This window comes from Brachyistius frenatus, unplaced genomic scaffold, assembly GCF_029030835.1.
Source record: "Brachyistius frenatus isolate BFR_SWC_R1_liver_20210118 unplaced genomic scaffold, ASM2903083v1 Contig_20, whole genome shotgun sequence".
In the NCBI taxonomy this organism is placed as follows: Eukaryota; Metazoa; Chordata; class Actinopteri; family Embiotocidae; genus Brachyistius; species Brachyistius frenatus.
In genome coordinates, this window is record NW_027210619.1 from 955353 (window position 1) to 965650 (window position 10298).

General features: G+C 39.3%; 2 protein-coding genes across 2 annotated transcripts; one reads left to right on the forward strand and one right to left on the reverse strand.

Moving 5' to 3' along the window:
* Positions 1 to 213: 213 nt before the first annotated feature.
* mrpl51 (mitochondrial ribosomal protein L51) lies at positions 214 to 2125 on the reverse strand. Its single transcript, XM_069695513.1, has 4 exons — positions 1999 to 2125; positions 1708 to 1797; positions 1017 to 1124; positions 214 to 597 (listed from the first exon to the last, which is right to left on the reverse strand). Exons 2-4 carry the CDS (start codon positions 1793 to 1795, stop codon positions 401 to 403), a joined length of 393 nt encoding a protein of 130 aa, XP_069551614.1. The 5' UTR covers positions 1796 to 1797; positions 1999 to 2125; the 3' UTR covers positions 214 to 400.
* A 5295-nt stretch (positions 2126 to 7420) lies between these two features.
* On the forward strand, positions 7421 to 10283 carry LOC138619318 (lymphocyte activation gene 3 protein-like). Its single transcript, XM_069695665.1, has 8 exons — positions 7421 to 7536; positions 7645 to 7759; positions 7921 to 8141; positions 8382 to 8636; positions 8733 to 9035; positions 9124 to 9372; positions 9516 to 9637; positions 9964 to 10283. The coding sequence occupies exons 1-8, from the start codon at positions 7497 to 7499 to the stop codon at positions 10057 to 10059; spliced, it is 1401 nt and encodes a 466-aa protein (XP_069551766.1). The 5' UTR covers positions 7421 to 7496; the 3' UTR covers positions 10060 to 10283.
* Positions 10284 to 10298: the final 15 nt, after the last annotated feature.

Here is a 10298-nt window from a genome sequence, read left to right on the forward strand (position 1 = left end):
CGCTTTGAAAATGGTCCCACTGTCTTTAGACTACACCCAAACATTAACCCTATTAATTTTTGTATCAAAAATGAACAATAACAAAAGGTCTTTATCACTTTAATGGATCTTCTCACGCCGAGCTTCATGTCTGACCTTTGAACTCTTTGTGGGTTGCAGCCTGTTCTCTTGTCTGAAGGAATAAATAAAAGGCACATTTCCAGTCCATTTGTATTTTGTACATTTGTATTTAATAAGTCCAAAAACAATTAATGTACATAAAGAGTGATGCACATAAATCTTTGTTTGGACACGATAACTTTGAAAAATGTCAACAGTGAAAGCACATAATCACAACACTAGACTCCCGACGGTCCTTGTTGGCAGGTCTGATGTATTTTCTGACATGGTTGGTCCAGCGTTAGCGATGTTTGCCGGTGCGGTTGAAGCGTCTGTAGAGGAAGCGGATCCTCTTCTCCAAGTTGTGTCTGTCCTGACTCATCATTCTGTCTCCCACCATCTTTTTCTTTCTAATTGCACGCAGCAGTTCATTACCTTTGAAAGCTTTCAACCAGCAGGGGGCCACAATTAGGTCTTTGGGATGAGCTTTAAAGTCCCCTGAAGACACACAAAGAGAGAGAGATCAGTTTCTGCACAGTTAATGTGCGAGACGAAAGTGAAAGTGTGGGAAAGACACAACTGGAGAACAACTGGGATAAAGATTAAAAGTCGACGGGGCACAATCTGATCCAAGACGCTAGATCGTCTTACAATTGTTTCAATACACTCGTAAACACACTATTTATCCACCTTCAGTGGATTTATTCTGCAGTTATTTAGAACATATTAAGACTGTACACACACCCACTGACTCTCAGACTTTTTCCTGCACAAATTCAGTCTAATAATTTAGATTATGACAACGCTCAGGACTTTGGTTCTCCTACAAGCACAAATAATCAGTGAAAACACAGGGTTGAATCCACACAATTTATATTACATGCTGACACTGCAGATAAAAATTAGAGGACACTTACCCAGGACACCTATGTTATCATAAACTCCGAACATGCTCCTCTTCTCGGTCCACCTGTCCACTGTCTTCAGCTGAGGAATGGCATGCATCCTGATCTGGTAGCACATACCTTAAGACAACACATCGCTTCAAGTCAGAACTAAGTGTCTGAGTATGTTTTGCACAAATACCAGTCAGCTGCTGCGACCAGCGTCTTTCCCACAATACAACAGCAGCTAAGCCACTTTAGCTTCACTATAAGCTTTGTTTTGTTTGGTGATTGTCATTGTTTTTAGGCGGACTGCAAACCTTTAAATAAATATATTAAATGATAATAGTCCAAAATTACGTGAAAATGTGCAGTTTCTAATCCAATACCTGCCCACCACTCCCCACCACTATCACAGCCCCCAGGGCCTCCACAAACCTCGGGAAAACCCTGCAGGTGGTTAACTGATACACTTACAATTAATCACAAATATATATATATATTTTTTTTACAGATCAGTTGTTAAATGGCAATTGTAAAAAAAAAATTAAACTTGAAATAAGAGTCTTTTTTGATGTCATCTCGAGGCCATGTATTCTCATCGAAGTAATTAACAACAAAATGTGATCTAAACACATAAAGTGACACTATTGCTGCAGTTCAGACATGAAAAGCACGCAGGTTTAGTCTGCACATGGTTACTGAAACCAGTTCCAGCACTCACCAGTAGAGATGGTCCTGGCTGTGTGCAGCACAGTCCCAGACTGACACAAGGACGCCCCGGCTCTCAGCAAACCTCCCAGCACAGACATGTCTGTCAATAACAAATACGTGGATGAAATATTACAGTTAACCTCAGTTAATCTGATAAGACTTCCCCTTTCTATCACCACGTTAACGCCCGCTGGATTCTTCAGAGCTCCTCATCGACCCTGAGTTTTAACTAAGGCTACACACGATAAAAAAAACAACAACAACAACAACAACAAAAAACCGTCGGTACTGTGATAGTTACCTGTTTCCAGCGGGTCTACAGTCTTATACCAACAGACTGTTATTTTTGTAACGCCTGAAAATGTTTGTTATTGACGCTTCAACATGGTCTTAGTGGCAGCTTCCATCTTGTAATATTTGTCTCTGTGTCCCACAATGCAACGCGTTGGTGCCGTAGTGTCCGTGGAGCAGCGCAAGAATATATACAGTATATATATATTTTTTTACTTTTCACTACGATTTTCATCCCGTAGAGGGAGACACCGGTACCGGAGGATCAAAGTATTAATAAACGGAAATTTCTAGTAGACTCAACAGACGTTAGGTCAGCAGACATGTAAATTTAATTCAGGTTTACCACCAGTCAGTGGACAAAAAAATGGCACATTACAACAGGATTCAGTAATGGGTTGTTATTGACATAAACTACAGTATCATAAAATAAGATGAGCGACTTCTTGCACAGTTAAAATCTTGAAAATCTAAAAAATGGCACATTTCATGCAAACATCATTCCCTATGAATATCATTTGTCAAATCTGCTCATGATATGTACGGCATACATGTGTTTCTGTTATTTCTCCCCTTATTTACGAGAATGGAGACGAAATTATAAAAACACCTGTCAGTATAGCACAATTCAATTCAATAGGACAAACTGCATTCTGACCAAAACCGTTTCAAAAAGTGAATATTGTAACCTTCATGAAGGTGAGATGCTGCTGGTCTTTTGTAGGTAGGTAGGTAGGTAGGTATATACTTTATTAATCCCCGAGGGGAAATTTTTTCGCCACAGCAGCATACATACAGGAGCAATAATAGAAACAATAGAATAAAATAATAATAGAATAGAATAATTGTAGCTATGTGTACCGAGTAAGTTGCCATGATCACATAAAATTTTCTATTATATTATTCTATTCTATTATTATTTTATTCTATTGTTTCTATTATTGCTCCTGTATGTATGCTGCTGTGGTGAAAAAATTTCCCCTCGGGGATTAATAAAGTATATACCTACCTACCTACCTACCTACCTACCTAAAAGATCTACTGCTGAATCTGCTGTTGTAATGAAAACATGAAAACCTGCAGACATTCAGGCAGTTTTTTTTCTTTCTCTTTTCACACGCACACTGACAGATGTTGATACTTTCAGTCTTACTGTTATTAAGAGCTGAATGGAATATTTTATCATTTTCAAAGAAACAAGTGCCGCAAAGATCTGATCCAACTATATTTCATTCTTGCTAAGACGTCAGTCGGTGTGTGAAAATTTAACCCAAATGAAACATTATTAAACATTAGATTCCATTAACCTTTTGCAGAACCATGCTGTAATATGCAGAGTAGGCTTACTGTAAGTGGGCAGGGTGTGTGCACCTTTAAATCAACATTTTACTTTATTTTATGAATGCAACACCCTGTAGAACAAAATAGAGCAACACAAGTAAATAATAATAATAATAATAATAGGAATAAAGGGCAACAGAATCTTTCCAAATCCCCTTTTTTATTGTTTATTTTTTTTTGAGCTGGTGCAAACTATTAAGAGGCAGAATTTCTCATCAAATAACAACCACAGTGTTTTTTTTTAAACTTTTTTTAAAATGTTTTTTCATCACAGATCTACATCATGTTCCGATGTAGCTCTTAACTGAAGCGCTGAACAAAATGCTGACATGAGAAAATGTTCAAATTTCTCAGCAGAGCAGCATTTTTTTTAATCTGTGCTCTACTTCCTCTGCCAGTAAAACTCAGTGGAACATTATACATCATCACCTACATATGAAGAATACTGTGGTATAATCATATATCAGTTATTGAAATTGAACCACTGCAGTGTTTACTATAATTCTGAAACAGTTTATCTCCTTATTTAGAGTTAATGCTGATGTCAGTTTAGAAAACAAGACCAGAGACCAGAGCAGAGATAATAGAGTGAGAACTTGACATAGGAACAAACAACTCATCTGCTGAATTTCTACAGAAGAAATCTGATTTGATTATTTTCCAAGTTCATTCTTATTAACATAATTATCTCGCTACAAGCTCAAAGCTCAGTAGTTTCCATGCAAGGGGCATTTTCCTTCTCAGTACCTTCATCTCATATTCAGATACAGTGGAAGGGATTAAATATCAGCTGAAGGAAAGACCACCTCACAGCAAGTGACGCACACCCCAATGATTTTTCATACCCCAATTGTGTATTGTGCTTTTCAGACTGAAGCCACAAAATCTAACAAATGTGACATTGATTTGAATGCTGATAGTGTTTGATGTGAGGAAGTTCAAGGTGGATGAGATGAAAAGAATAGAGTGAAAGTATCACTCACTCAACTGCCACATGGCTGTAACCAAGGAAAATGTCTCTACCAAATGAAGGAAAACAGCTGAGGTTTCACCCACACACTCTCATGTGCATCTATCCATCTGGGTAAAAAGCTATCTACAAAATCTAACCCTATCTATCTATCTATCTATCTATCTATCTATCTATCTATCTACTATAGTGGTGTGAAAAAGTGTTCGCCCCCTTCCTGATTTCTTTTTTTTTTTGCATGTTTGTCACACGTAAATGTTTCAGATCATCAAACAAATTGAAATATTAGTCAAAGATAACACAAGTAAACACAAAATGCAGTTTTTAAATGAAGGTTTTTATTATTAAGGGAGAAAAAAAAATCCAAACCCACATGGCCCTGTGTGAAAAAGTGTTTGCCCCCTAAACCTAATAACTGGTTGGGCCACCCTTAGCAGCAACAACTGCAATCAAGCGTTCGCGATAACTTGCAATGAGTCTTTTACAGCTGTGGAGGAATTTTGGCCCACTCATCTTTGCAGAGTTGTTGTAATTCAGCCACATTGGAGGGTTTTCCAACACGAACCGCCTTTATAAGGTCATGTCACAGCATCTCAATAGGATTCAGGTCAGGACTTTGACTAGGCCACTCCAAAGTCTTCATTTTGTTTTTCTTCAGCCATTCAGAGGTGGACTTGCTGGTGTGTTTTGGATCATTGTCCTGCTGCAGAACCCAAGTTGGCTTCAGCTTGAGGTCACGAACAGATGGCCGGACATTCTCCTTCAGGATTTTTTTGGTAGACAGTAGAATTCATGGTTCTATTTATCACAGCAAGTCTTCCAGGTCCTGAAGAAACAAAACAGCCCCAGACCATCACACTACCACCACCATATTTTACTGTTGGTATGATGTTCTTTTTCTGAAATGCGGTGTTACTTTTACGCCAGATGTAACGGGACACACACCTTCCAAAAAGTTCAACTTTTGTCTCGTCAGTCCACAGAGTATTTTCCCAAAAGTCGTGGGGATCATCAAGATGTTTTCTGGCAAAAATGAGACGAGCCTTAATGTTCTTTTTGCTCAGCAGTGGTTTTGGTCTTGGAACTCTGCCATGCAGGTCATTTTTGCCGAGTCTCTTTCTTATGGAGTCATCATGAACACTGACCTTAACTGAGGCAAGTGAGGCCTGCAGTTCTTTGGATGTTGTCGTGGGGTCTTTTGTGACCTCTCGGATGAGTCGTCGCTGCGCTCTTGGGGTAATTTTGGTCGGCCGGCCACTCCTGGGAAGGTTCACCACTGTTCCATGTTTTCGCCATTTGTGGATAATGGCGCTCACTGTGGTTCGCTGGAGTCCCAAAGCTTTAGAAATGGCTTTATAACCTTTTCCAGACTGATAAGATCTCAATTACTTTCTTTCTCATTTGTTCCTGAATTTCTTTGGATCTCGGCATGATGTCTAGCTTTTGAGGATCTTTTGGTCTACTTCACTTTGTCAGGCAGGTCCTATTTAAGTGATTTCTTGATTGAGAACAGGTGTGGCAGTAATCAGGCCTGGGTGTGGCTAGAGAAATTGAACTCAGGTGTGATAAACCACAGTTAAGTTATGTTTTAACAGGAGGGGGCAAATACTTTTTCACACAGGGCCATGTGGGTTTGGATTTTTTTTCTCCCTTAATAATGAAAACCTTCATATAGAAACTGCATTTTGTGTTTACTTGTGTTATCTTTGACTAATATTTCAATTTGTTTGATGATCTGAAACATTTAAGTGTGACAAACATGCAAAAAAATAAGAAATCAGGAAGGGCCATCAATATTACATCTTTAGGAGCACAACATACATCAAAGGTGGCTGATTAGTCTAATAAAAATCAATAAAATCTCAAATATATTTTCCTGTATTTACTGTAATTTCTGTGTAACCTGGATACTCTAAGCATTTACAATGAATTATATTTCTTTTGTTTACATTGAATGACATGTCTGCCTACTAAAATATGAGGCCTTAAACAAACATCTGACTGGCAGTTTAGTCCTGTTTCTACTGCTGTGACAACTGACGAAAAGTAAAACAAAGAACTGAGAACGGATGCGATGATTCACTTTCATGAATGTTTGTCACAACATTTTCACAAAATGTACTCGTTCTGTGACCGGTGATGATGATATTGATGATGAGAGTAGGTTGCTTTTTCTGGTAGTGACGGAGTGGTGACACTGTTTGGTTTGGCGGTGAAGTTTTGCCATCTCGGTTCCAAAGCAACAATTCAAGCTTCCGTGAAAGATGATGTAGATATTTGTAAACAAGAAATATTTACTGCGATGTGTGGAGAATCCATCCATCCATTATCTATCCATTATCTATACCTGCTTTATCCTGAAAGCGAGTATAGATACTGTAAAAGCCAGGAGCCTATCCCAGCTCACATTGGGGGAAGGCAGGGTACACCCCGGACAGATTGCCAGTCCATCACAGGGCCACATAGAGACAGATGGAAACAAAGACCATTCACACCTAAGTGCAATTTGTAGACCCACCAATTAACCTGAGATGGATGTTTTTGGATGGTGGGAGGAAACTGGAGTACCCAGAGAGAACCCACACAGGCACAGGGAGAACATGCTAACTCCGCACAGAAAGGCCAAGGTCCAGATTTGAACCCAGAACCTTTTTACTGTGAGGCGACAATGCTAACCACTGCACCACCGTGCTGCCCTGTGTGGAGAATAATTATATTTAATGTGGCCCACTGTTGGCACTAAAGCATGTCTAAATAGAGAGTTTATTTAGAAGTACAGATGTCTTATTCAACATGATCCCATACTGTAGTTGTATCTTGTGTATTCACTGGCTTGAAGTTGAATAGTGTCACATTTTGTTAGTGAGTGTATTTGACAGAAGAAGATGTGAACAGATTAGAGAGAATCCGTGGGAGGAAGTGGGACTCCCTGTTTACATCTCTGTCTTACAGTTTCCAGGCTGACAAAGTTGCACCGCAACAAAGTTAAAGCCTGTAACCAAAGTCACGTGATCAACAGAGGAACTACCAAACACTTCACCCCCATCACCTCCCACATGCTCATATATATGCCTCATCAACGCACAAACATATCAGAGAACACAGAGAGACAGACTGTAGGTGGTTAAGGAAGTTAAAGTGTGTGACATTTGTAGATACATTTTTACAGCAGTGTAGAGAACAAAGCCAACAAAATCATGTTGATGGAGTGTTTCATCTTTGGGGTTCTCATGACAGGTAATTTTATGACAAATTTAAACACAAATTTGCAATTTCAATTTATTTTCAATTTTTTTAATTTTTTTTTATTTCCGCTAAAATTAACGCCATGTGTTTCTTCTCCAGGGGTTACATGTGATGTTACAGAAGTGCTGGCCAAAGCTGGCTCTCTGGCTGTACTGCCCTGTAAAAGCGGCACTTCGTCCCCCGTCGCCATCGTCTGGAGTAAAGTCAACACAGGGTGAGTTGCAACTTCACTCCTCACTTCTCTGTGTCACTTTTACATTTCTGATTTATTAGTCCAGCTCCAAATATCAACAAATCCATTTCCTCCATCTTCAAACTAAACACTTGCATCTACATGTTCATGACTCTAGGTTGTTGTGACACCTCTGTCCACAGCACTGTTTGGAGAAAGCAAAAGAGCGGTCTGCAGTACTGGGGCTCTCGGTGGTCACAGAAAGGGGTCTCACGAGTGCAGTGCCCCCATTCCCAGTTTGAAAGAGGTGATTACAGCCTACAGATGATCAGCCTGAGAGAAGAGGACGGAGGACTTTACTCCTGCAAGGTGGAAGTTGGAGACGAGGTTACTGAAAACTTGGTCCTGCTCAGAATTATTAAAGGTAAGAAACTTATAGACACCTTGATGCATTGCTGCCACTGCAAGAAGTATTGAAATCAGTGCAGAAGATTCAACATGATACGATATTGATAAAGCAATGATAAAGTAAATTGAGGCTTAATACAATGCTACCTATGAACCAACAGTCTCATTCCACATTTGTATGTGCTATGTACTACAAATTAGCTGCTATGCTGTAAATTAATGTCATTAATTTCATCCTCGCTTGTGTCCTTTACAGTTTCCATCTCTCCATCGGTTCCCATATGGGGGAGCAATGTTGCAGTTACTTGTAATGTGACGCCTTGGCGTGACGGAGCCTCTGTGCAGTGGCTGTTGAACAACAGCCCATTTGTGCCTCAGAGTAGAATCACGTCAATCAGAGCTGGAAGTGTTGTGAAAAAAAAAGCAACTGCGGGAGTGACAGGAGACTGGACTTGTGTTGTGGGCTACCAGGGCAAAGAGGGGCGAGCCTCAGCGACTCTGTCTGTGAGAGGTGAGATCCTGTGCAAGAAAATCTAATTATGTAAAGAAATGAAGCTGTTGGATGATATTTTTATGCTCTTAACATTTTTTTTTATTTCTCTTACAGGAATCATCCAACCATCCAGAGACAATACAAAGGTGTATGCTGTGGTGGGGTCTGCTGTCACCCTCCCCTGTGTCTTCTCCTCTGGTTTATCCCCTTCAGGCTCAGTTTGGGAGAAACTGAAGACTGGCTCTCTTTTCAAACATGTTCCTTCTTTGTCTGCATCCTCGTCGTCTGCTCAACTCCCCTGGGATAAGTCTGCCAGTTTGAACGAGGTTGGGTTTGGGGATGCGGGAGAGTACAGATGTGCAGGGACCATAGAAAACCAAAAGATAACTCGAAATATGCAGCTCGTTGTTGCCAAAAGTAAGTTTGCAGTTTCAATTTGAGGAAAAATCCTCTGCATCTTTATTATTTGCCATAAAGTAAATGTATTTCTTGTGTTTGCTCTCAGTTGTCTCAGAAAAGAAAAAAGACTCAATGACGCTGACCTGCCAACTGACTGACACAAGCGAGATCACCGAATATGAGTGGCTTCAAGTGATTTATGACCTCAATGGCACTGAGTCAGTTGGGCCCGTCCTGAAGGGGAAGACTTTAATTATCAGCAAGGTGTCAGAGGAGAAATGGGGCGAATGGACATGTCGTTTTTACGGGAAAGAAGGCATTTTGGGAAACATAACATACCACGTTCATCAAATGAGTGAGTTTTCTCCTTTTGTTTTTTTGTTCTTTATGCTGTAAAATATGCTACAAATAAATTTGCACACATCAAACACAAGATACTGGATTGATTTCCATGTCACATTTTTCTGACAATCTTTCTGTTATATTTTTTTCTTACAGGTGGACTCAGTGGATATAAATCATCAGGTGTCTCTCATAACACCGCCACCGTGGTTGGGCTCAGCTTTTTCCTCCTGGTTCTGCTGCTGGTACTGGCTCAGATGTACAAAAACCACCGAAGGGTAAAAAGCTGTATTTCATTCAAAATCGTTTTAGATTTTACTGAAAAAAATTTATTTGAATTTTTTTCCCTTAAAACAAAAAAATCTTGAAATAAGGGTATTTTCTTTGTTACGAGATGAGTGACTTTATTCCAGAAAAGGCTTTCATTACTTTCGCTGAAAAGAAGCTACCTTTTTTCATTAACTGAAATAATAAAATACAAGAATATTAAAAGCTTAAAGGGTAGAAGGACAGAGATACATATACTGTATCTGCACATTCATAAATTGCATTGTGAAGAGTTGCTTTCAATCTCTTTATCTTTTCTTTTATATTATTTCCACAGAGGAAACGGATCTTTCAGTACCCTGCGCTGGAGACGATTGTTCACACCGTCTCCAATGAGCAAGAGGAGAGAAAAAGAAACCAAGTTAAAAAGTAGACACATTAAAGCCAAGACCTTGCAATGAAATCATTTTTATCTCACTGACTCCAGTATATTGGGAGATTTTTGTTTGCACAAGTATTGTAAATATTTCCCGAGCAGACATTGTAGCAGTACTGTTTCATTGTTTTAAGACAAAGATAATGAAATGTATAATATAATTATCCATTATTTCAACTGTAAATATTTCTAATTCATATATGTGAGTAATGTTTGCATGTATAGGAACAAAAGGT

Bases quoted from the DNA above. Each gene is read 5' to 3' on its own strand.
- mrpl51 (XM_069695513.1), bottom strand. From the start codon at position 1,795: ATGTCTGTGCTGGGAGGTTTGCTGAGAGCCGGGGCGTCCTTGTGTCAG. The intron at 1,125-1,707 runs GTGAGTGCTGGA...TGTTGTCTTAAG, and splicing joins AGCCAGGACCATCTCTACTG to GTATGTGCTACCAGATCAGG. The intron at 598-1,016 runs GTAAGTGTCCTC...GTGTGTCTTCAG, and splicing joins TGATAACATAGGTGTCCTGG to GGGACTTTAAAGCTCATCCC.
- LOC138619318 (XM_069695665.1), top strand. From the start codon at position 7,497: ATGTTGATGGAGTGTTTCATCTTTGGGGTTCTCATGACAG. The intron at 7,537-7,644 runs GTAATTTTATGA...TTTCTTCTCCAG, and splicing joins CTTTGGGGTTCTCATGACAG to GGGTTACATGTGATGTTACA. The intron at 9,638-9,963 runs GTAAAAAGCTGT...TTATTTCCACAG, and splicing joins TGTACAAAAACCACCGAAGG to AGGAAACGGATCTTTCAGTA.